The sequence below is a fragment of the Dendrobates tinctorius genome, unplaced genomic scaffold (genome assembly GCF_039654945.1).
Source record: "Dendrobates tinctorius isolate UK_male_01 unplaced genomic scaffold, ASM3965494v1 ptg000037l, whole genome shotgun sequence".
NCBI classification, from domain to species: domain Eukaryota; kingdom Metazoa; phylum Chordata; class Amphibia; order Anura; family Dendrobatidae; genus Dendrobates; species Dendrobates tinctorius.
The window spans coordinates 12,097,382-12,121,641 of record NW_027361705.1 but is presented as its reverse complement, the minus strand read 5'-3'; the positions used below and the strand labels follow the sequence as shown (position 1 = coordinate 12,121,641).

Below are 24,260 nucleotides of genomic sequence, written 5' to 3'. Positions count from 1 at the left end.
TTGAGTCATGATAGACCTTGATGACCTAATTGACTATACAACTACGACACCATTTCTGAATAGATGGAGAATTGGCTTTTACAATAACCTACATCAGCGGGTCAGCAAAAAAAAAAAATCCGATATTGCATGCATGAATTGGAAAAATAAATTGTTGTCAAAATATTCAGGAAAAAAAAACTAATAATGAATATGACAAATTAAGAAAGCTAATCAACAAACTATTATCATAGTTTCTATACAGTCATAAATATAAGGGATATTAATATGATTATAAGTGTTTTCCACAATTAAGGTTTATGTCCCTCAATGCCTATACTATATATTGCCTTAACAATAAACTGATGACACTCACCCTCCCCTGGTCCAATACTAAATTTCTGCCACTGCTCCACTCTTTGCGTAGATAAAGAAGTACTGTCCTTACTACTGTTCATATCACTGCTGCAGCCAATCACTGAGCGTAGAGGCTGTGCAGTCTACCTAGGCAGAGGCGGTCAGCTCAGTAATCTTCATTATACAGACAGCCAATTCATTTGAATGGACATCTGAATGTTCACTAAATGGCATACCTATGCATAACAACTGATTGTTGGGATCTCTGCTTGATAATCTGCTTATTATCTAATTGGAATTGTCAAAAATGCAGAAGACAATTCTAAGTCCTTGAGAGTGAATAACTTTCCAGCACTTCTTTACTCTCGCTAATGCAGTGCTGAATAGTCTACCATCACCTAATAAAAAGATTTTACGAAAAATGATTCTATTAATTCATTATTTACTTCCAGTTTCTAAAAGAACACAGTGATTGTGGTTTCTATGATGGAGAAGTATGTGCTCTGAGATGCTTGGACCAGATGCAACTATGTATACTGGAGATGATTTCATAATATGTACAGGAAAGATATACATCTTTGTACCTTGTTACCCAATAGATAGAACAATATAAAAATTTGAGAGTCCTCATTAGTTGATACCATTTAATGGCAAACTGAAATTATGGTATGAAATACGGGTCCATGGTTGAGATGCCCCCAACTGAGGAATGTGCTCTTCAGTCCTTTTGGGGACACCACAACCATGGTCCAGACCTCAATCATAGGACAATAGAACTTTCACACTCCTTATCTATGAACTGTTCCAATAATTATTGCAGAACGGTTTCTCTCTCTCCCATACTGATAGTTTTGCTTTATGTTGCTTGTCTTACCTATTAAATTATTCCTGTGTTCTGTTGTGTATAAATATGAGACTCCTCAGAGTTTGTGTCAGTCTATGCCTGACGAAAAGACCTGAGCAGTCTCAAAAGCTTGTAATTTGTTACCATCTTTTTATTTAGCTATTAAAAGGTATAAATCAATGAGGGCTCTCCAATTTTACATAATATGTAGAATTATTCATGGTAACTTGTTTCCATGTTTTCCTGATTTTGCAGGAGGTACTTTGGTGAGAAGATCGGCTTGTACTTTGCATGGTTGGGCTGGTATACGGGAATGCTGATTCCTGCAGCTCTTGTTGGATTGTTTGTCTTTCTCTATGGATTATTTACCATGGACTCCAGCCAAGTAAGGTGAGGCCTGCCAGGGCTTTCTGCCTCTGGCTCAGTCACTCACTGCATGCCATGATCCATGAAATAAAGTTCAATATTCATTGTGCCTTGAATTGCCACAGTAGTCACAGAGCTAATACCTGTTAAGAGGATTTACAATCCGAGCTCTCAAAAGAAGGGATGCGTGGCAGTGTTTACTACCAATGTTATGGCACGACCTCTTGGTAAAACTTAATAATTTATTGTAAATAGTATGCACTCCATGCTACGGAATAGAATCCGATCATCGAAGACAATACATCTGCATCATTTCATATCAACTGGGAATAAGTACAGAGGACGTACAGTGCTGTGCAAAAGTTTTGGGCATTTATGGAAAAAATGCTGCTAAGTAATAATTCTTTATGAAATAGAAAAGTCAATCGTTTAGTTTTATCAATTACCAAAATTCAAAATGAGTGAGCAACAGTGAAATCTAAATCAATTATGAGGTGCTTTCAAAACGTTATCAATTCTTCTAATAATCTTTATTTTAATAATCTTTATTTTTATATAGCACTAACATATTCCGCAGCACTTCTACAGCTCGCACACATTATCATCACTGTCCCCGATGGGGCTCACAATCTAAATTCCCTATCAGTATGTCTTTGGAATGTGGGAGGAAACCAGAGGTGGGATTTACACTGAGCCACTGTGCCGCTAAGTACATTTGCACTCAGATTCTGAACTCCGCAAGGAAGTTGTTGAAAAACATCACTAAGAACTAACCACAGATCTTCTGTGGATGAAAACGAAAAATAGTCAAAAATAAGCACATATAAATTATAATAAATGCTGAAGAAGATAACTTCAATCCAAAAGGTAAGGCCAAGGCCTAACAACAATAGGAAATGGAAATGCTCCCATTGGAAATAGACATGAAAGAAGCGGAGCAGAGAACACCATCCAATAAAAAACATCAGTTTATTAATTCAAATGATTAACAATACAAAAGTATACATACCAATAATGGCTTATATAGTAAAAAGGAAAAGGAGGGATACTAAGGCCAAAACAGAGGAACACATGGTAATCCTGTGACCAAGGGTTATAAAGTGTATAAAGCGACAATAAGGTACAACATGATCAGTCCCGGGTAAAGTACCCATACAAGGTGTAATGGATATTGTCTAGAGCATTAAGCAAATCAAAAGCCCTTCAGTATCTAAATAGTGTCACTTACCCATGATCACCAGTGCGCCAATGTGCCCCTCTGTGACCCCCTGACGCGCGTTTCGCGTTGAATGCTTTCTCAAAAGGGGTACACATAAGTGCCATATCCTTAATACTTATATAATGTCATCAATCAATGCCGGAGTATCGGGCGCACGCGCCAATGATGTCACCCGCCAAGAACGTTACCTCCCACCCCCGTGGCCGTCAGTAGACGGCGCGCATGTAGGTGGAAATCCACCTGCTGACATCATACACATGCGCGCCAAGCTAATCCAGATAGCCACGGAGGAGAGTGGTAAGGGCGTGAGGCAAAGCGCGCGTGCGCACCACAACCGCCATTTTAATGAAGACCATGGCGGCAACCATCTTGGAAGGGATAGAGAACAGCCCATATGCACAAGAGAAAAGAAGTTATAGTGATTTAATGCTAAGTGAAACGCAAAGGAGTAATGTGAGTAACGACACAGCGTTAATGGTATCTCAGATAATGATATAAAGTGCAAAAGTGCATCCTCAAAGTGACAGAGTGCAAACCTATGTTCTCATCATAGGATATTACAGTACAAAAATATACATAAATTAGTGACAAATATATATAAACATAGTAAAGACAAAAAACAATACATAAAAGAATATATATGTATATATACATAAAAAATAAAAGATAAAAAATATATGTATACATGGGCAGAAAAAACAACAGAAAAAGAAAAAAAGAAAAAAAAAAAATAATAATAATAAGAAGAAGAAGAAGAAAAAAATTGAAGATAATGAATCATCAGAAAATCTTCTCCTCCAATTGGGCGGAATCCCTTGGTTCTGTTCGATATTTAATAATGTCCCACATCCAGGATTAATCCCAGCATAGGATAATGGGGCATCATAACCAACATAGGTTCCAAAGGGTCAAGATCCGGCAAGACAAAAACTATAAAGAAAAAACTAAAAGACATGACAAAATTAAAAATAATACAAGATAAAAACGTGGGACGATGATGCAAATTCATTCTTTAGATGTATAATAATTACATACAAATGCATACATGTATATATATAAACGGACGCTGCCACAGAGACTTCTTTTCTTTTTTCTTTTCCATCTTCTGTGGATGTAGGCTTGCACTAATTCTTGTGATTCTTTATGCAATCCCGCACTGACTCAATGTTGAGATCTGGGCTCTGTGGATGCCATATCATTTCCAGGACTCTGTTCTTCTTTACTCTAAAGATAGTTATTAATGGCATTGACTGTATGTTTGGGGTTTTTTGCACAGCTGCAGAATAAATTTGATGTCAATCAGATGTCTCTTTAATTGTATTGCATGATAGATAATCTGCCCATATTTCTCAGCATTGAGACATTGAGGACACTAGCAAATGGTCAACATTGAAGACCAGAGATGCAGGGTCCTGCCATGGAAATAAAGTGCATGTACGATGTAAGACAGATCATGCTTACTTACCTTCAAAATCAGAAGATGTTGAGCAGCGAGATCAGCTCAGAACAGGCAGCAACCAATGGGATCCAGGTACATCCATCAGAAAAGTCTGGTCAGAAGTGGTCGTCATGAATGAAATGTGGCCAAAAACCATACATTTAACATGTAAGCTACGCCAAATGACTCAAATGAACTTAAAAGCAGATGTATAAATACAAAAAAAGGGGGGAATACTTAACAGCAGTTATACGTACTTACTTAAAATTAAGTTGATGTAGAATATTCAGTGTAAGTTGAGATGTCTACATGGCGAGTAGTTTGCAGGTTATCTGATGGTAGTGATCTCGTTTTTGATAGCTGATGATGCTATTGGAATAATAATAAGATTAAAGTACCAATAGAACACACAAAAGGTCACACTACTCATATATCTAGTGTGACCTTTTGTGTGTTCTATTGGTACTTTAATATTATTATTCCAATAGCATCATCAGCTATCAAAAACGAGATCACTACCATCACATAACCTGCAAACTACTCGCCACGTAGACATCTCAACTTACACTGAATATTCTACATCAACTTCATTTTAAGTAAGTACGTATAACTGCTGTTAAGTATTCCCCCCTTTTTTGTATTTATACATCTGCTCAGTATAGCGCGGTGAATCACACAATTATACGGTTCGCTCAGACTTTATAACAGGAGCCGACACAGTCCTGTCTCTTCACCAGCTGCATCTGAGCCTTTGTTTGGATAGGTAGTGCCCGTGTATACTTTACTGTATTTATTTTTGAACTTAAAAGCATATGAACTGAGGTACAGAAAAATGTCAGCACATGCTCTTGACTGATGGGTCAAAATGTGAAATATTTGACTTCAACATAAAGCAGTTGGTTTGCTGATGAGTAGCACAATGAGTGTCTACAGCAACATTGGAGCATGGTGGAGGTTCATTGCATGTTTTTGGCTGCATATCAGCAAATGGCATTGGGAATTTGGTCAGAAATAATGGTGTCCTCAATGCTGAGAAATACAGACAGATATTTATCCATCATGCAAGATCATCAGGGAGGAGTCTGATTGATTTCAAATTTAACCTCTTTACAGCCTTGATCGTATAGGCACATTTAAGGTTGTAGCCCTACATTTAATGCGGGCTGTGATGCTGAGCCCACATCTTTCCCGGCACATGAATGCTGATTACACATTTAATTCGCGTAAACCGGAAGCGCGTCACAAGACCTGCCCATCGGCAAAATATCAAATAAATGAATCCGATCGGTAAATGGAGTAACGAAAAAAAATCAAAACGCCAGAATTACAGATTTTTTTGATTGCTACAGCAGTGCAATAAAATGCAATAACAGATCTGCCTTAGTAGGATTAAGATACCTTAACACTGCACAACCCTTTGACCAATCTCAAGGTAGGCATCAAATTGGACTTTTTTTGTGCCGAAATATACCAGTTTTGTATTAGCTGAGTCAAGGTAACCTTTGCTTTATCTATACCTGCAGCATTGCTAAAGAGGAACCGTAGTGTACTGACTAAGACCATGTTCATACCTGCATTGCAATCTTCATCTCGAGTCTCAATCGGTGATTTTTGATGTTATAGATGGCTACAATTACATTGCATGCAGCACTATTTTTCCCATTAAAAATTGCAGCAAAACCCAGAGTTGCATGGGGCATTGGATCTGACGCTGAGTCGTGGTTTCCTTTTATAATGAAGATCACAATGCAGAAGTAATTAGGTCATAGGTTGGTGATTGCAGCCATGTTGAATATGTTAAGCTGCTAAGCACATTGACATAAACGTGTACAGACATGCATGGGTTACTGTGGGTGAAAAACACATGTATACTGATTTAGTGGCAATGAGATGACTTGGATATATAGTGTTATCTAAATAATTATTTATATGTTTTATCTTCCCTTTTCACTATAGTATAGAGATTTGTGAAGCAAATGAAACTATCATGTGTCCGATGTGTGAGAAGAACTGCACTCTCCAGAGGCTAAATGAGAGCTGCATATATGCAAAGGTAACCTTATTTAAATATCACTTGCACATTCCATTAAAGCCTCATCCATTTTTTCTCTCATTTATGAGAAAAACTGACAATTATTTTGATCAGGCTTTGATCAGTTTGATTAGAGTTTTATCAGAGTTTGGTTTGAGTATCATCCATTTTCTTGTTCATGTATAGAAAAAAAATCTCCACCTTCTCCTACATGGCAGTCTGTGAAAATCGGACCCATAGACTTGCATTGCCAATTTTGATCCAACCCTCAGATCAAAATCGGACATGTCTCAATGATTTGCTGAGCAGTGGTCGGTCCACGAAAAATTAGTGGCATGTAAATGGTCCCACTGACTATCACAGGTATGAGTGCTATAAATATCACATCAATATCTTTCAAACGCGAAAAACAGATGTCTGAATGAGGTCTCATGCTTGGATTTGATTTTGATGGTTGACCATATCCATTTGGTCACTATGAACAATACAGTAGATACATCTCACATAATCATTGTGCATCAGTGGAGGATTTACTGTTACAATATAACGATTATGTCCCGGGGTCCAAAAAAATCGAGAGCATGTCTATAAAAAATGATAATTGTTTTTCAAATGCAATTTGTTAACCACAGACAATTGTAATGTAGCTCATGTAGTTAAGTGAGAGAAATTGCCTTAAAGGTCCCCTCGCTGCAGGGAGGAAATTAACTTTATTACACTTGGCAGCGTTCCACTCCGAGTCATGGGGGAGGGCCGCCATGTTTTTAGTCATTGCCCTGTGTACAGAGAGTGGTGGCTGTACCCTCACTGACAGCTCACTCACATTAGAGACGGCTATCATTCAGTGCTGAGCGGTGACTGAAACCATGCCAGTGCCACCAGCATTAAAGTTAGTTTCCGCCCAGCAATGAGGCTCTCACTGCCAGTACCAATTGGTGTCAGAATGCTATTAACCGACAGATTAGACCCATATTTACAGGTTAATAGAGATATTTTACACAACAATCTCACTTCAAAGGCCATTGCCAGACCACTGTTAGTCATACTCTTGTGCATGTGTAAGGTGGCACAGGGCGGCAGCCGTGGACAAGATACTTGTCTTCCACTCCCCGCACGCTACATAAACATGGGGTCCCGCCTGGGTTAGTGGACTTTTGTTCCTTTCGCGATGAGCCTCTGCAGACCTCATTGTGCTGCTGTATTTGGCTGACAAGGACCAGATGTTACGGAGATTAGTGAAGGAGATAACAGTTAAAAAAAACAACTTCTTTTTACTAACCATTAATGTAGTAAGAACTATGTACATCAGATAGTAGGTACAATGCCTCACAGATGTTTCTTTAGCAATAAACAGAGTTGTACACTTGACTTTTGGGTATGGGACGGATCCCCACTCCATCTTAAAACAACCATAACTACAGTAAACCTAGGCACTAGAATAAATAGACAAAATACGCTTTTTTGGTTGTCAAACTGGCCACAGTTTTATTTAAATCACAAGATTAAAACAACCACAGTAGGAGTCAGGTGAAGTGCACCAGGACAGACAGCCATAAAGGGGTGGAACGTCCTGGCTTGCCATTCAAGCAGAGCCAGTAAACTTTCAGGGTACCAATAACCCTATTATCCTCACTCCTGTTCTTAACCTCTGTGCCCGCCTCTGATTGACCATTACAACGTCCTTGAGGCTGGCCACCAAAGCCAAGCCTGTTCACCACCATGAGGTTTTTACCTCCTCTATTAGTTAAAATGAGTCCACCTTAGCTTGTCTGCAACTTTCACCCGACTCCTAAACCACCACCAAGAGGCCATTTGACACCTTAAATGGACTCGATCGCAATCAACCATTTCATCATGCTATCAAAATACAGTGACTACAAGTAACACAATTATAGAGCTCCAACAGAATAATTTTATCAATGCAACGCTACCAAGTTTTGATCGATAATACTGTAACTAAAGCAAAATAATAGTCTGTAAACATCCTGCAATGACGATTCCATCATGGGGAATGTGAAAAGTAAACCATAATAAAGGTGGTAGCCACAGTCTGAATACCTGTAAAATGACATTTGTCATTTCTCAAAAACTATTATACTGCATGTATCATAGCCAGCTCTAATAATTCACCAATTCACAGTTTTTTGGTTCTAGAAACCACCACTATATACAGTAGCTGTGCTGTGCAGGAATCATTTCTTAAACACACTTACTACTACTACTACCAGAAAAGTGATGAGTATATATAAAGAGAAATCTAATATATAAAGCTCAAGTGTGTGTATGTATGTATGTATGTATGCATGTATGTCCGGGATTGGCATCCGCACCGTCGCAGCTATAGCCACAAAATTTGGCACAGTCACACACCTGGACCCCGAGAGCGTCATAGGCTATGCTGTGAGGCAAAATTTTAACCCCGCGCGTTCCAATTCACCAAACAATTTTGCCCCATATCTACATAATAATCAAGCCCCACCCCTCATTATGATGTCATAATGGTTGCCATGGTGATGCTGATGTCATCATAGGTTGCAAGCCCCACCACTCATTATGATGTCATAATGGTTGACTATGGGATGGAGGATGTGTGATGGGTATATGGGCACTGGAGTATGGGATGGAGGATATGTATGACAGGTATATGGGCACGGGACTATGGGATGTAGGATATGTGATGGGTATATGGGCACTGGACTATAGGATGGAGGATATGTATGACGGGTATATGGGCACGGGACTATGGGTTGGAGGATATGTATGATGGGTATATGGACATGGGACTATGAGATGAAGGATGTGTGATGGGTATATGGGCATGGGACTATGGGATGGACAATGTGTGATGGGTATTTGGGCACTCGACTATGGGATGGAGGATATGTATGATGGGTATATGGGCACGGGCCTATGGGATCGTGGATATGTATGATGGGTATATGGGCACGGGACTATGGGATGGAGGATAATTATAATTTGCTCTAACTAACCACAGTTAGTTACTATGCCCGGGCAGCGCCAGGCTCTTCAGCTAGTATACTATAAATAAGAAGTAATTAAAAGCTATACATAATATAACATCAAAACTGACCCTTACATAACTTTCATAACATTTGGACATAGTAATTGAAATAAACCTATAGCAGAAAAAAAATGTACGAATGCATTATGAATAACCCTGCCATGCCATTGCTGATTGCTTAATGCACTTGACGACATTCTCTGTTAACTGGGTCAAAATCATCAGGGAAAACATCTTGCTTGATTACTTCCCCCTTATTGATACAGGAAAGATATACATCTTTGTACCGTGTTAGCCAGTAGATAGAAAAATATTCAGAATTTGAGAGTCCTCATCAGTGGTTGATACCTTTTAATGGCTAACTGAAAAGATGATAACACATTGCAAGCTTTCGAGACTACTTAGGTCTCTTCATCAGGCTAGACTAATACATAAATGTGATTCTTCAGATGTTGTATTAGTCTAGCCTATTGAAGAGACCTGGGTAGTCTCAAAAGCTTGCAATTTGTTACCATCTTTTCAGTTAGCCATTAAAAGGTATCAACTACTGAGGACTCTCAAATTCTGAATATTTTTCTACTTCCCCCTTAGTCACTCCCCACTGACTCAAGGGCACACAGATTAGAAATACTGTTCTTCCGTTTAAAGGGGCCTTTACACATAGCGATATCGCTAGCGATATCGCTAAAGCGTCACCGATTTTGTGATGCAGCAGAGATATCACTAGCAATATCGCTATGTGTGATACTTACCTCCGACCGGCTTCCCCGCTGTCTGTCGCTGATTGCGCGAGATCGTCCACGTCCATTTCTCGTCAGGCGCTTCCTGCTGGGCTTCCTGCTGGCTCCGACGAGCGATGCATGGACGCGGGCGGGAAGACATCAGAATCGCAGCGTCTGAAAGGTAAGTAACGACCACTGCTGCGTCGCTACATCGCTGTGAGATCTGCCTGTGTGGCAGCTCACTAGCGACCATTTAGCGATGCACCAGCGATCCTGACCGGGTCGTATCATTGTCGGGATCGCTGGTGCATCGCTAAATGTAAAGGGGCCTTAATGCACTGCTTTATCCAGAAGACAACCTTAAAACAAACAAGAGTTGATCAATATAAACAGTCAAAATTCATGCCTCAGCATTTTCAAGTCACATGAACGAAAGAGAGGGTCCTTGAAGAGAGAGATTGTATTGAATGGCATGCTTTTTGTTTTATTTTTTTCTTTCTTTTCGTTTTCCCTCCCCTCCAGTCGCTGTTCCTAGCTTGAAGGAGCCAATTGCAACTTATATATTTATTTATTTTTTTAAGCATGCAAAATATGTTTGCCATGACCCCAGGGACTTTACCCTAACAGGGTCTTATAGGCTATAAATGCTTCTGTAGACCAGGGGGCTATATCTTAATGGTCACCCTGGATAAATAGGCCATAGCAGCCCTGTTTATTAACATATTTATATTACAAAATGAACATACCAGTATAACATTGACAAATAAGGAAGCGGATCTATGGAAGTTGCGCACCAGCTTTTTTTGCTCCAACAGCCGCATCTTAGGCCCTCAACCGCACTACACTGGTTCAAGGACCTGCCTACTTATGCCCTCAACCGCACCAGTTCGAGGACCCTACTGAATGGCAGTACCAATTAAATTGTCCCGCTGAGACCTCAGCCCAGTAGGGACCCCTTTTATTTAAATTATACTCTGAACATCAAATGAAGCAAAAAGAGGGGATGGGTAGGTAACTGCCCAACCAAACGGGGCCCCCTACTCCTCCCTTCTGCTACCATCACCTGGCTCTCCACAGACTCATTCCACACCCAAGATGGTTGCCCCTCTACAGAGCAACATTAAACAACATTATCTTGACTTTGAAAAAAGGAAGAGGGGAATTGAAGGTTCATCCATTTTGAAACTGCAACAACAGCTCCACCATGCCACCCCCAGCCGCACCGCAACTGACCCAGGGGGACCTAACAGACGGTTGCCCATACCAAATTGTCAAGTTTAGACCTCTTTGAGTATGGACCTGTTTTCAATTTTAAGACGAAACAGCTCCACCATGCCACCCCCAATTGCCAAAAACAAATAATTGCTTTTAATTCAGCTCCTGAAATGTATATAAGGGAGGATGAAACACCATGTATGCACATATAAGTTACTAGATGGTGGCCCGATTCTAACGCATCGGGTATTCTAAAATATCTCTCTCTCTGCGCCGCAAATCTCCCGACGGAGGCGTGCGTCGTTCGAATGCGCTGATTGGTCGCGGCCGGCCGCGGGATTTCCGTTAAAGATAGACAGAATAAGACGATTATATAGCAGATAGTTTACAACCAAGGTATACAACAGGTTGATACTGTAAAATCTCCCATCATAAGGTCAGATATAGTCAGTGATGGGCAATGTTATGTTAAATGCTGCAACAATAAATGAGAAGACGCCGCCTGCTCCTCTACATCAGTTACTGACAGACACGGCTCTCAAATCACCAACTGCACATAAATAGTAAGAAATATAATATGCAGGTCTAGTATAAGCTACCAGCAGCCATAGGTGTATGTGTAAAAGACTGCAAGTTCTGTATCCCAATCAGTCACGCAACGTACATAGATGAGACAGGGCTGAAAACTGGGCCCATGATTTGTCCTCCAGAGCAAGGTGCAGCATCACACTAGGACTGCCCATTGAATGCCCTGCCATGTGCCGACTTATTAGAGCCCACTCACTGCCCGCCATGTTCTGAGTTATTAGTGCCCATTCACCACGCTGCCCTGTGCTGAGTTATTAGTGCCCACTCACTGCCCGCCATTTGCTGAGTTATTAGTGCCCACTCACTGCCCACCATGTGCTGAGTTATTAATGCCCATTCACTGCCGGCCATGTACTGAGTTATTAGTGCCCCACTCACCTCCCTGCCCTGTACTGAGTTACTCCCCAAATATTTATTTTATATATGATGAAACATATAAAAGCTCCAGCTAATCCACTCAGGCATGTGCTATCTACCATCTTAGGTAATAGAAAATAAGAACTTGGTAGGTATATGTAGGGGAAGTGGGCTGATATACAGACTTGTCTGCAGCAGAAAGGGTTAATGTACAATATGCTGGACATGGACTGCTGTATAGGAAGGTGGGAGACAGCTGGACAGAGGAGATGGAGGTTGTAGTACAGGGTTTCTGCCACTAGGGGGAGACCAAGGACAGCAGAAATGTAAGAAGGTGTAGGACTGCAGTTTGGCCACAAGATAGGAGCAGGGAGTAGTGAGAGCAGGACTACGAATAGTGTTGAGCGATACCACCCGATATTGAAAAATATCGGATCGGATTGGATCGGCCGATGTCAAAAAAGTATCGGGTATCGCTGATTCCGATCCCGGAAGTCCCATTCGAGTCAATGGAACAGAAATATCGGAATTAAAAAAACCCCTTTCTTTCCTTGTAGTTTAATTCTACATGGAGAAAAACAACTAAGAATAATGTAGAATGTATTGGGGGAGGTGTAGGAGACATTAAAGGCATAGAGGTTTAGCCCAATCAAATGGAATAGCAGGAATATATTTTTTTTTTTTAAAGATGTTCGGAGTTACAAAGATATTGACTATGTTAACCTTTTGTATATTTTGTTAGATATGTATGTTTCACTACTTCCATGCTCTTCACTTTCTTTTTTTACTTCTCCAACACTTTCTCCTTCATCATCCTCAGCAGCAGCATCTTTTTCATCAACTTCTTCTTCACCTTATTCATCTTCTTCTTCTTCACCTTCATCCTATTATTTCTTTTACGTTCTTCATATTCTTCTTATTCAACTATTCGTCATATTCTAGTTCTTCATCTTCTTCCTATTCTTCTTCTTCATCATCATATTCTTATTTGTGACAGGCATTCCTGTAGTTGTTATCTATAAAAGTTTGAAGATTACACCTTCCATTCTGCCTGTCACAAAAGATTTACAACAGGATTTGTCTGCATTCAGTTTGGCCTGCAGCAGCAGGCATTTTCCAGGGGCCCCACGAGGAGGAACGGACTCACCCCCATACACTGCTTAGTCTTCTTCTGCTTAGAATTTAGATAATATCTTTTGATCTGATTTTTAGTCTTATGCTTAATGTTCTTCTGCTTTTGGTCCTTCTGCTTTTTGTTCTTCTGCTTCTTGGTCTTCTGTCTCTTGTTGTTCTGCATCTTGGTGATTGTCTTCATGTTCTTTGTCCTCTTGGTCATCTTCTTCAGGGTCATCTTTTTGGTCTTCTTCGGTGTGGTCTTCAGGGTCGTCGTCTTCAGGGTCGTCGTCAGGGAGATCCAGAGTGAGAACCAAAAACCATTTCCACAAGCGTGAACTTTGAAAATTAGCAGAAGGTACAAGAAGGCTGAGGAACTGCCGAGAACCAGCTAATGGTACTGGAACCCGGATGGGCAGCAGAAGGAACAAGAGCCAATGGCACAACCGTGGACCAGCTGACGGTGCTGGAACCCGGTTACTAAGCAGGAGGTACCTGTGCTATAAAGCACTACCAAGGACAGCACACGTTGCTGGAACTCAGATACCGAGAAGGAGGCACCTAGACCAAAGGCACTGCTGAGGACCAGCTGACGGTACTGGAAACCGGATGGGTAGCAGAAGCTACAAGAGTCAATGGAACTACCGAGAACCAGCTGATGGTGCTGGTACCCAGAGTGGCAGCAGAAGGAACAAGAGCCAATGGCATAACCGTGGACCAGCTGACGGTGCTGGAACCCGGTTACTAAGCAGGAGGTACCTGTGCTATAAAGCACTACCAAGGACAGCACACGTTGCTGGAACTCAGATACCGAGAAGGAGGCACCTAGGCCAAAGGCACTGCCGAGGTCCAGCTGACGGTACTGGAAACCGGATGGGTAGCAGAAGCTACAAGAGTCAATGGAACTACCGAGAACCAGCTGATGGTGCTGGTACCCAGAGTGGCAGCAGAAGGAACAAGAGCCAATGGCATAACCGTGGACCAGCTCACGGTGCTGGAACACGGTTACTAAGCAGGAGGTACCTGTGCTACAAAGCACTACCAAGGACCAGCAGACCTTGCTGGAACTAGGAAACTGAGAAGTAGGTACCTAGGCCAAAGGCACTGCCGAAAACCCTCTGACGGTGCTGGAACCTGGATGGGTAGCAGAAGCTACAAGAGTCAATGGAACTACCAAGAACCAGCTGATGGTGCTGGTACCCAGAGTGGCAACAGAAGGAACAAGAGCCAATGGCACAACCATGGACCAGCTGACGGTGCTGGAACACGGTTACTAAGCAGGAGGTACCTGTGCTACAAAGCACTACCAAGGACCTGCAGACGTTGCTGGAACTAGGATACCAAGAAGGAGGCACCTAGGCCAAAGGCACTGCCGAGAACCAGCTGACGGTACTGGAACCCGGATGGGTAGCAGAAACTACCCCTGAAAAACAACGTTGCAAGGCCGCGAGCCAGCAGCAGTTACCGAAATACACAGTCCTACAGGGGGAGCTTGTCCTATTGGCACTACGGAACCAGCCTTTATTACCAGAACCCGCAGCCCACATAGGAAGCACCTAAACTGCAGGCACCATAGACTCGGCAAACCCCTCCGCAACACGACAGGACTATGTATTGGTGGCAAAGTGACGTTGACACTACCCGGAAACAGCAGGCGTGCTGGAACCAGGTTGGGCAGGAGGGAGTACCCGTGCCAAAGACACTGCCGAGGACCAGCTGACGGTACTGGAACCCGGATGGGTAGCAGAAGCTACAAGAGTCAATGGAACTACTGAGAACCAGCTGATGGTGCTGGTACCCAGAGTGGCAGCAGAAGGAACAAGAGCCAATGGCACAACTGTGGACCAGCTGACGGTGCTGGAACACAGTTACGAAGCAGGAGGTACCTGTGCTACAAAGCACTACCAAGGACCAGCAGACGTTGCTGGAACTAGCATACCAAGAAGGAGGCACCTATGCCAAAGGTACTGCCGAGAACCAGCTGACGGTACTGGAACCCGGATGGGTAGCAGAAGCTACCCTTGAAAAACAACGTTGCAAGGCCGCGAGCCGGCCGCAGTTACCGAAACACACAGTCCTACAGGGGGTGCTTGTCCTATTGCCACTACGGAACCAGCCTTTATTACCAGAACCCGCAGCCCACATAGGAAGCACCTAAACTGCAGGCACCATAGACTCGGCAAACCCCACCGCAACACGACAGGACTATGTATTGGTGGCAAAGTGACGTTGACAATTCCCGGAAACAGCTGGCGTGCTGGAACCAGGCTGGGCAGGAGGGAGTACCCATGCCAAACACACTTCTGAGCAGCAACTGGCAATGTTGGAGCCCAGGGTCAATCATGCAGCAGACTGAGGCCTACTTGGAGAGAGTAGTAAATAAGATGTAGAGTGATTTTTGAGGCAGCAGGAGACTTTGTCGTCCACACAGCAGGGGAGCAGCTGGCGTTACTGAACCCCACTAACACTGGAGCATGTGTTTTTCTCTGTGCAGACGGCACTTCCGAGCAACAACTGGCTGTGTTGAAACCCAGGATCAATCATGGAGCAGGCAGAGGCCTACTTGAAGCAAGTTTTATATTGGTTGTACACTGCTACTGATTGTAACCGTGCTCCACTTAGGCCTCTGACTCTACTGTCTCTAGTATTTCCCCTGGCCTCCAACCCGCCAGTTGCTGCTCTGAAGTGGCGTCTGCACAATCCACACTTGTTCCTGGGTTACAAGGGCTCAGTCACGTCAGTTGATCCTCTGATGTATGTCCTGCAAGGTCTCCTGCTCTGTCCACATTCCCACTACTAGTAATGGGAATGTGGACAGAGCAGGAGACATTGCCGGACACACATCAGGGGATCAACTGACGTGACTGAGCCCCAGTAACACAGGAACAAGTGTGGATTGTGCAGACGCCACTTCTGAGCAGAAACTGGCAGGGTTGGAGGCCAGGGGAAAAACTAGAGACAGTGGAGCCAGAGGCCTAAGTGGAGCACGGTTAAAAATCTGTAGTAGTGTGACTGTGTAGGTAGCAGTAGACTTTGCCATCCACACAGCAGGGGAGCAGCTGGAGTTACTGAACCCCACTAACACAGGAGCAAGTGTTTTTCTCTGTGCAGACGGCACTTCTGAGCAACAACTGGCGGTGTTGGAGCCCTGGGATTACAGTTCAGGTGGTAGAAACATGAACACAACAGGAGACCTGGATACTGTTGCCAACCAATTATTTATTCTGGAAGAGGACTGGCAAATTCTGGCGAGATCCAGGCCTTGTTCATTTTCAGAAAAGTAAGCCGGTCAACGTTACCGGAGGACAGTCGCGTGCGACGGTCTGTCAGTACACCACCTGCGGCACTAAAGACGCGTTCCGATAATACACTGGCAGCAGGGCAAGCCAGCACCTCCAATGCATACTGGCTAAGCTCTGGCCATGTATCCAGCTTAGAGACCCAAAACTTGAAGGGGGAAGAGCCATCTGGGAGTACACTGACAGGGCAAGACATGTAGTCTGTCACCATCTGACGGAAACGTTGCCTCCTGCTGACTGGAGCCGTCTGTGTTGGTGTAGACATTTGTGGTGGACACACAAAACTTTGCCACATTTGGGCCATAGTGGTCTTGCCTTGTGCTGAGGCGCTGCCTCTGCTCCCTCTTTGTGCCGAGCTTCCTCCACTGCCTCGACGCACAGAGCTGCTTTGTAAAGCACTAGCAGCACTGCTGTCGGGTGGAATGGAGAACATGATGGACTGCACCAGTGTGTCTTGGTACTCCCGCAGTTTACGCTCCCGGTTCAACAGTGGTATGAGGCTTTGTAAGTTGTCCCGATAGCGAGGCTCTAGGAGGGTGGTCGTGTTGAGAATGTGGGCGATGCGGCGGTCGTTTCTCAGGCACTGCAGCATGAAATCAACATTGTGCTGCAGACTCCCACATGCCAAAGAAACACTGTCCCCTGCTTGAGTCATCATCTCTGCCTGCTCTGCATCACCCCACCCTCGCTGTACATACTGACTAGAGCATTGTGTACCTCCCTCCTCTGGAGAGATGTTTTCCTCCTCCATTGACTCCTCCTCATCCTGCTCACAAAGTGTCCCCTGCCTAGGCCTTTGTGAGGAACCACATAGCGCAGACTGTCCATAAGCAGATGGCATTTGTGACTCCTCATCCTCCACCTCTTCCAAAACCTCCTCCCTTAGTGCTTGCAGTGTTTTTTGAAGCAGGCAGATAAGGGGGACAGTCATGCTGACTAGTACATCATCTGCACTCGCCATCCGCGTGGAATCATCGAAGGCACGCAAAACGAGGCAGATGTCCTTCATAGAGGCCCACTCAGTGGTGCTGAAGTGTGACCGGCGCACAGTGCGACTTGTTTGCGCCTGATGCAGCTGGTACTCCTTGACTGCTGCCTGCTGCTCACACAACTGCTCCAACATATGTAACGTTGAATTCCACCTGGTGAGTAGGTCACATATGATGCGATGTTCCGGAAGGCGTAATTGGCGCTTCAGAGCAGCAAGGCACGATCTTGCCGTGCTGGAACGCCGCAAGTGAGCGCACTCTATGCGGACCTTGTGCAGCAGTGCATCAAGATCCGGATAGTCCCTCAGAAAGCTCTGCACGACCAAGTTCAGCACATGTGCCAGACATGGGATGTGAGTGAGGTTGCCTAGGCCCAGAGCTGCCACCAGATTTCGGCCATTGTCACACACTACCAAGCCCGGCTGGAGATTCGCTGGCACAAACCACACGTCGCTCTCCTGCTTGTTGGCATTCCAGAGCTCCTGCGCTGTGTGGCTTCGATTCCCCAAAGAAATTAATTTGAGTACGGCCTGTTGACGTTTGGCCACGGCTGTGCTCATATCGGTCGTAACAGGCTCCTTCAGCGCTGTTTCTGAGGAACTTGAGTAGGAGGAGGAGTCAATGTGTAGAGACTGGATTCCTGCAATCCGTGGAGTTGGCAGAACACGTACAGCGCCACTCTCCAGATCTGTACCCGGCTCCACAACACTGACCCAATGGGCAGTGAAGGAAAGGTATCGTCCCTGTCCATGGTTACTGGTCCACGCATTGGTGGTCAGGTGGACCTTGCTACTGACGGCGTTTAGTAGTGCATGTTTTATTTTTCCCTCCACATGTTTTGCAGGGCAGGGACGGTTTGCCTGCTGAAATAAAAGCAGCTGGGCACGGTGTATTGTGGGACTGCCAATGCCATGAAGTTCCGGAAGGTGTCAGTCTCCACCAGCCTGAATGAGAGCATTTCAAGGGTCAGTAGTTTGGCAATGCCAGCATTCAGAGCCTGTGCTCGGGGATGGTTTGCCGAGCATGGCCGCCTTTTATCCCATGCCTGTGATACCGATGGCTGTAGAGTGGCCTGGGAGTGTGAGGATGACTGGGAATGTGGTGCGGTGGGTGGAATGTCACTGGGTCTCCCGACAACAGTGCCAGAGGTTCTTCCTTGACGATCCTGTGAGGAAGCCGAACCAGCTGTGGTATTGAGGTTGCTGACATTTTTCCCTCTTTTGACTTTCTGATGACACAGCTTGCATTTGTCAAAGCAAATGTCATCTGCAACTGTGTCAAAAAAGGAACACGCACTGCAAGTCTTGGGAGCGCCTGTTTTGGATTTTGAAAGAGGAATGCTCCTAACGGGTGCCGAAGTGGAGGCTACAGGCAAACAAGTCTGCCCCCTCCCTCTCCCTCCTGTTTTGACCGTTCGGGGAATCTCTTCCTCAGAGCTGCTCCCACCAACTTCCTGTTCCTCACACCATGATGGTTCAAGGACCTCATCATCTACACTCCCCTCTTCAAACACCTGCTTCTCCTGGGTTGTCTCGCCAGCACCGTACGCACCAGAAAGTGGCACCTGAGTCTCGTCATCATCTGATGCGTACTGAGGAGTGCTGACCATAGGCACTGGCCCACCCGCCTCTTCAGATTCTGAGGGACAAAGAAGTTGCGCATCACTGCACACTCCCTCTTCTTCACATTCTTGAATGCTGCTTGGCTGGCCCCCTCTTTCCAAGCCAACAGATTCAGAGAACAGAAGTAGAGACTGTGATGGCTCCTGTCCAGGGCTCTCTGACTGCCTGGGCACTTTGGCAGGTGGTGAAGAGACAGATGGTTGCTCTTCAGTGCTCTGGCCCTGAGAGGACGTGGAAGTCATTGAAGTCGATGCGTTAGCTGCCATCCATCCGACAACTGCTTCAATTTGTTTCCTCCCGCAGCAGTGGGGTAAGGCGAGGTCCTACAAAGCTGCGCATAAAGGACTGCTGTCTGCTAAAACTGGGGGATGCTGACTCACTGGTGCCCGCAGCAGGCACAGAATCCCCACGTCCTCTCCCTGCAGAATCCCCACGTCCTCTCCCTGCAGAATCCCCACGTCCTCTCCCTGCTGAAACTCCATGCCCACGCCTTCGTGCCTTACTCCCTGCCTTCTTCATCTTGGTAGACTGATAAAGATAGGCAGAAAAGTACAAAAGGGGGGCTTAGTGTGCTTAATCCTGAAGAGCTGGTAACAGGTATAAGAAACACTAATTTTAAGAAGTGTGTGCGTGGACTACACTTTAATAGGAGCTAATGTGGCCTACACAACTGTGAAATGGAGTATTTGGTGAACTTTATTTTGTTTGTTTTTTTAAAAAAAACTAAAAGGATGCGACCAAAGATTTGAAAGCGATAGTATCACTAACTTTTTGGAGCTATTACAATGCAGGAAGGTAACCTACAATGCAAAAGATGAGGCTCCAAAAAATAGGGTAATACTAATCTGGCTGCAGCTGAAGGGCACAAGCCAGAAAAAAGGCTCCTCTATCTACTCCTATATAGTGTTTGCAACCAACCAATATAGATGGATACGGATGGATGCACACTAATAGGAGAATAAAAAATGAGCTGCAATAAAAGAAAAATATGTGTGAGGCAGTGACGCACGCTGAGCGGCCTACAACCACACTTAGCTTAAGGACACACTACTCAGCGTGAGCAGCACTCACACACAGTCAGAGACCTCTCAGACAGCCGTGAACAGTGCAGCAAACTGGGCACTAGCACTGAAAGGCTGCAGAGAGGCTCCGCTGTCTTCTCCTATAGTGTTTGCAACCAACGTATATGGATACGGATGGATGCACAGTGCACACTCATAGGAGAATGAAAAATGAGCAGCAAAAAAAGAAAAATATGTATGAGGCAGTGACACATGCTGAGCGGCCCCAACCAGACGTTGGTGCAGGACACACTACTCAGCGTGAGCTGCACTTACACAGACCTTGCAGACAGCTGTGAACACTGCTGCAAGGCAAAAGAAAGCTACAGTGGTGGATTATGTAGCCTGGGTAAAGCACACTATGATTGTGAAAATCGCTATCTCTAACTGTCCCTCACAGTCTTGAACAGCAGCCTGTCCCTAACTGAATTCACAGCATAGTGAACCAGAAATGGCGGCTGCGGCGGCTTTTATAGTGCATCATGACATCATTTCAGCAGCCAATCACAGCCATGGCATTAGTTAACATGCTTACATGCCTAACAGGATATGCCCACACTTCTGAGGATTGTCATTGGCTGAATCAAATCAAACTGGCTCATAGCATTATGGGATCTTCCGATTCCGGTATTCGATATGCTAAAAGTATCAGAACTCAGTATCGGAATTCCGATACAGTGAATATCGGCCGATACCCGATACTTGCGGTATCAGAAGGCTCAACACTAGCTACGAAACCGCACAGCCATGGGGGGCGGGGTTACAAAGACTCTAGGGGGAATTCCCAAGGAGGGGATATATATAGAAGGCAGAGAGTTCTAGAAGCGTCAGTCCAGAGAGGGGAGCTCAGAAGAGAAGACTGAAGGAAGAGACAGGAGAAGCTCCTGGAAGGACTGGTGAGGAAGACTGTCAGGGGGGTGACCCTGACAGGAGAGGCCGCAGACAGAGAGAGAGCCTGGGGGTACCACAAGACGGACGGACTCGGGCAGGCGAAGCGCTGTGGTGGTAGGCCTAGGACAGCCACAATGAAGGTACCCGGGCCTGTGGAGTTGAGCAGCTGCTGTGTGGTGCTGCAGGTCGTGAGAGTACGACCAATAAAGAGGACCTGTTGGACACACCTTCGACTCTGTCTTAAGTCTGTTCGCGGCAAGGAAAGGGGTCACCCCCCAAGTCAGCTCACCTACCTACATATACACTGGTACAATACACAGAAACAGGATGGATATATCAGGCAGGACAGCATGCCACATAAGAGAACTAAAAGCTGCCATAACTACAGAAAGAACTAAACTGGAAGTCAGGTCCAGATTATATGCACAGCAAAGAAAAAACCTGTATACACAGTATTTTTATACACAGCATGATCCGTATATAGCAGAGTGAGAAGTGATAACATGTACCTCACGTATGTATCCATGATAAGTATACAGCACATTTGGACAGAGCCTTTACACAGATACCGCATATTTGGTGAAAGCAACCTGGTTGCACTGAATCTGTACACACAAAATGATCAGCATATAGCAAAGATGTGGTCACATACAGGTTACAAGACTCTATAAATGGGAAGGGGAGAGAAATTAATCAGCACAGCAAAGCCATTACACACAGCCTTGCCATGAAGTGCAGCCACTCCTCCTCAACACACACCATCCCACCAACTCTTTCCCTCTCACCCTAATCTCCAGCACATGTGCCCACAGAACTAATGGCAGACAATGTATGTGTCTGTGCTCTGTCTTCTCGTACATATACCATCCCCCAACTGCTCTCCTCTCACCAGTGTCCAGTAACATGGTAATATAGTACCATAGTTATTAAGGTTGAAGGGAGACTTTAAGTCCATCTAGTTCAACCCATATCCTGTCCTAACCTGCCCTAACATGTTGATCCAGAGGAAGGCAAAAAAAACCCATGTGGCAAACAGTAAGCTTCACATTGGGGAAAAAAAATTCCTTCCCGACTTCACATACAGCAATCAGACTAGCTCCCTGGATCAACGCAATATTAAGGTAACTAGTGTATATACCCTCTAATATTATACTTTTCAAGAAAGGCATCCAGTCCCTTCTTAAATTTTAGTAGGGAATCACTCATTACAACATCATATGGCAGAGAGTTCCATAGTCTCACTGCTCTTACAGTAAAGAATCCGCATCTGTGAGTATGCTTAAACCTTCTTTCCTCCAGACGTAGAGAATGCCCCCTTGTCCTCGTCACAGGTCTAAGAGTAAAAAGATCATTAGAAAGGTCTTGGTATTGTCCCTGCATATATTTATACATTGTAATAAGATCACCCCTAAGCCTTCGATTCTCCAAACTAAATAACCCCAAGTGTAATAACCTGTCTTGGTATTGCAGACCCCCTAGTTCCGTAATAACCTTGGTCGCTCTTCTCTGCACCCGCTCCAGTTCAGCTATGTCTTTCTTATACACCGGAGACCAGAACTGTACACAGTATTCTAAGTGTGGTCACACTAGTGACTTATATAGAGGTAAAATTATGTTCTCCTCATGAGCATCTATGCCTCTTTTAATGCATCCCATTATTTTATTTGCCTTTGCAGCAGCTGCCTGACACTGGCCACTAAATGTGAGTTTATCGTCCACCCATACACCCAGGTCCTTTTCAGTGACAGTTTTGCCTAGTGTTATACAATTAAGAACATAATTAAACATCTTATTCGTTCTACCCAAGTGCATGACCTTACATTTATCCCCATTAAAGCTCATTTGCCATTTATCAGCCCAAGCTTCTAGTTTACATAAATCCTCCTGTAATATAAAATTGTCCTCCTCTGTATTGATTACTCTGCAGAGTTTAGTGTCATCTGCAAATATTGGACTTCTTCTCTCTATGCCCCCTACAAGGTCATTAATAAATATGTTAAAAAGAAGCGGGCCCAAAACTTACCCCTGTGGTACCCCACTGCTAACCGTGACCCAGTCCGAGTGTGCTCCATTAATATCCACCATTTGTTTCCTATCCCTGAGCCAGCTCTTAACCCATCTACACATATTTTCCCCTATCCCCATTGTTCTCATTTTATGTATCAACCTTTTGTGTGGCACCGTATCAAAAGCTTTTGAAAAGTCCATGTACACCACGTCCACTGAATTCCCTTGGTCCAGTCCGGAACTTACCTCTTCATAAAACCTTATCAGATTAGTCTGACAGGAACGGTCCCTTGTAAACCCATGTTGATATTGGGTCATGAGGTTATTCTTCTCCAGATACTCCAGTATAGTATCTCTTAGAAAACACTCCAGGATTTTACCCACAGTTGAGGTTAAACTTACTGGCCTATAATTTCCAAGATCAGTTTTTGTCCCCTTTTTGAATATTGGCACCACATTTGCTATATGCTAGTCTTGTGGTACAGACCCTGTTATTATGGAATTCTTAAAGATTAAAAATAATGGTCTATCTATGACTGTGCTTAATTCCTGCAGTACTCGGGGGTGTATCCCATCTGGGCCCTGTAATTTGTCAATTTTAGTGATTTTTAGACGCCGCCGTACTTCCTGCTGGGTTAAGCAGGTGACATTTAATGGAGAATTTCATGTTATCCGTCATGGGATTTTCTTGTGCAAATACTGTTAAAAAAAAAGTCATTTAGCATATTGGCTTTTTCCTCATCCTCATCCACCATTTCACCCAGACTATTTTTAAGGGGACCAACACTATCATTTTTTAGTTTCTTACTATTTATGTAGTTAAAGAATATTTTTGGATTATTTTTACTTTCTCTGGCAATGAGTCTCTCTGTCTCAATCTTTGCTGTCTTGATTTGCTTTTTACAGAATTTATTTAATCTTCTGTATTTAGTTAATCCCTCATCACTACCTACTTGCTTTAATTCTCTAAATGCTTTATTTTTATCTCTTATTGCATCCCTTACAGCTCTATTTAGCCATAGTGGTTTCCTCCTATTTCTCGCATGTTTATTCCCATACGGTATATATTGTGCACAGGTCCTATTCAGGATGCCATTAAACGTCTCCCATTTTCTTTGTGTATTTTTATGTCTCAGGAT

At 44.0% G+C, this 24,260-nt stretch overlaps 1 protein-coding gene across 2 annotated transcripts in view; it reads left to right on the top strand.

The window, feature by feature from the left end:
- Positions 1-24,260, top strand: part of ANO3 (anoctamin 3) — a 1,013,249-nt gene that overhangs the window by 773,254 nt on the left and 215,735 nt on the right. For both annotated transcript variants that reach the window (XM_073573877.1, XM_073573878.1), the window contains 2 exons: positions 1,436-1,570; positions 6,160-6,256. In XM_073573877.1, the coding sequence (XP_073429978.1) occupies positions 1,436-1,570; positions 6,160-6,256 (232 nt within the window). The remainder of the gene's footprint in view (positions 1-1,435; positions 1,571-6,159; positions 6,257-24,260) is intronic.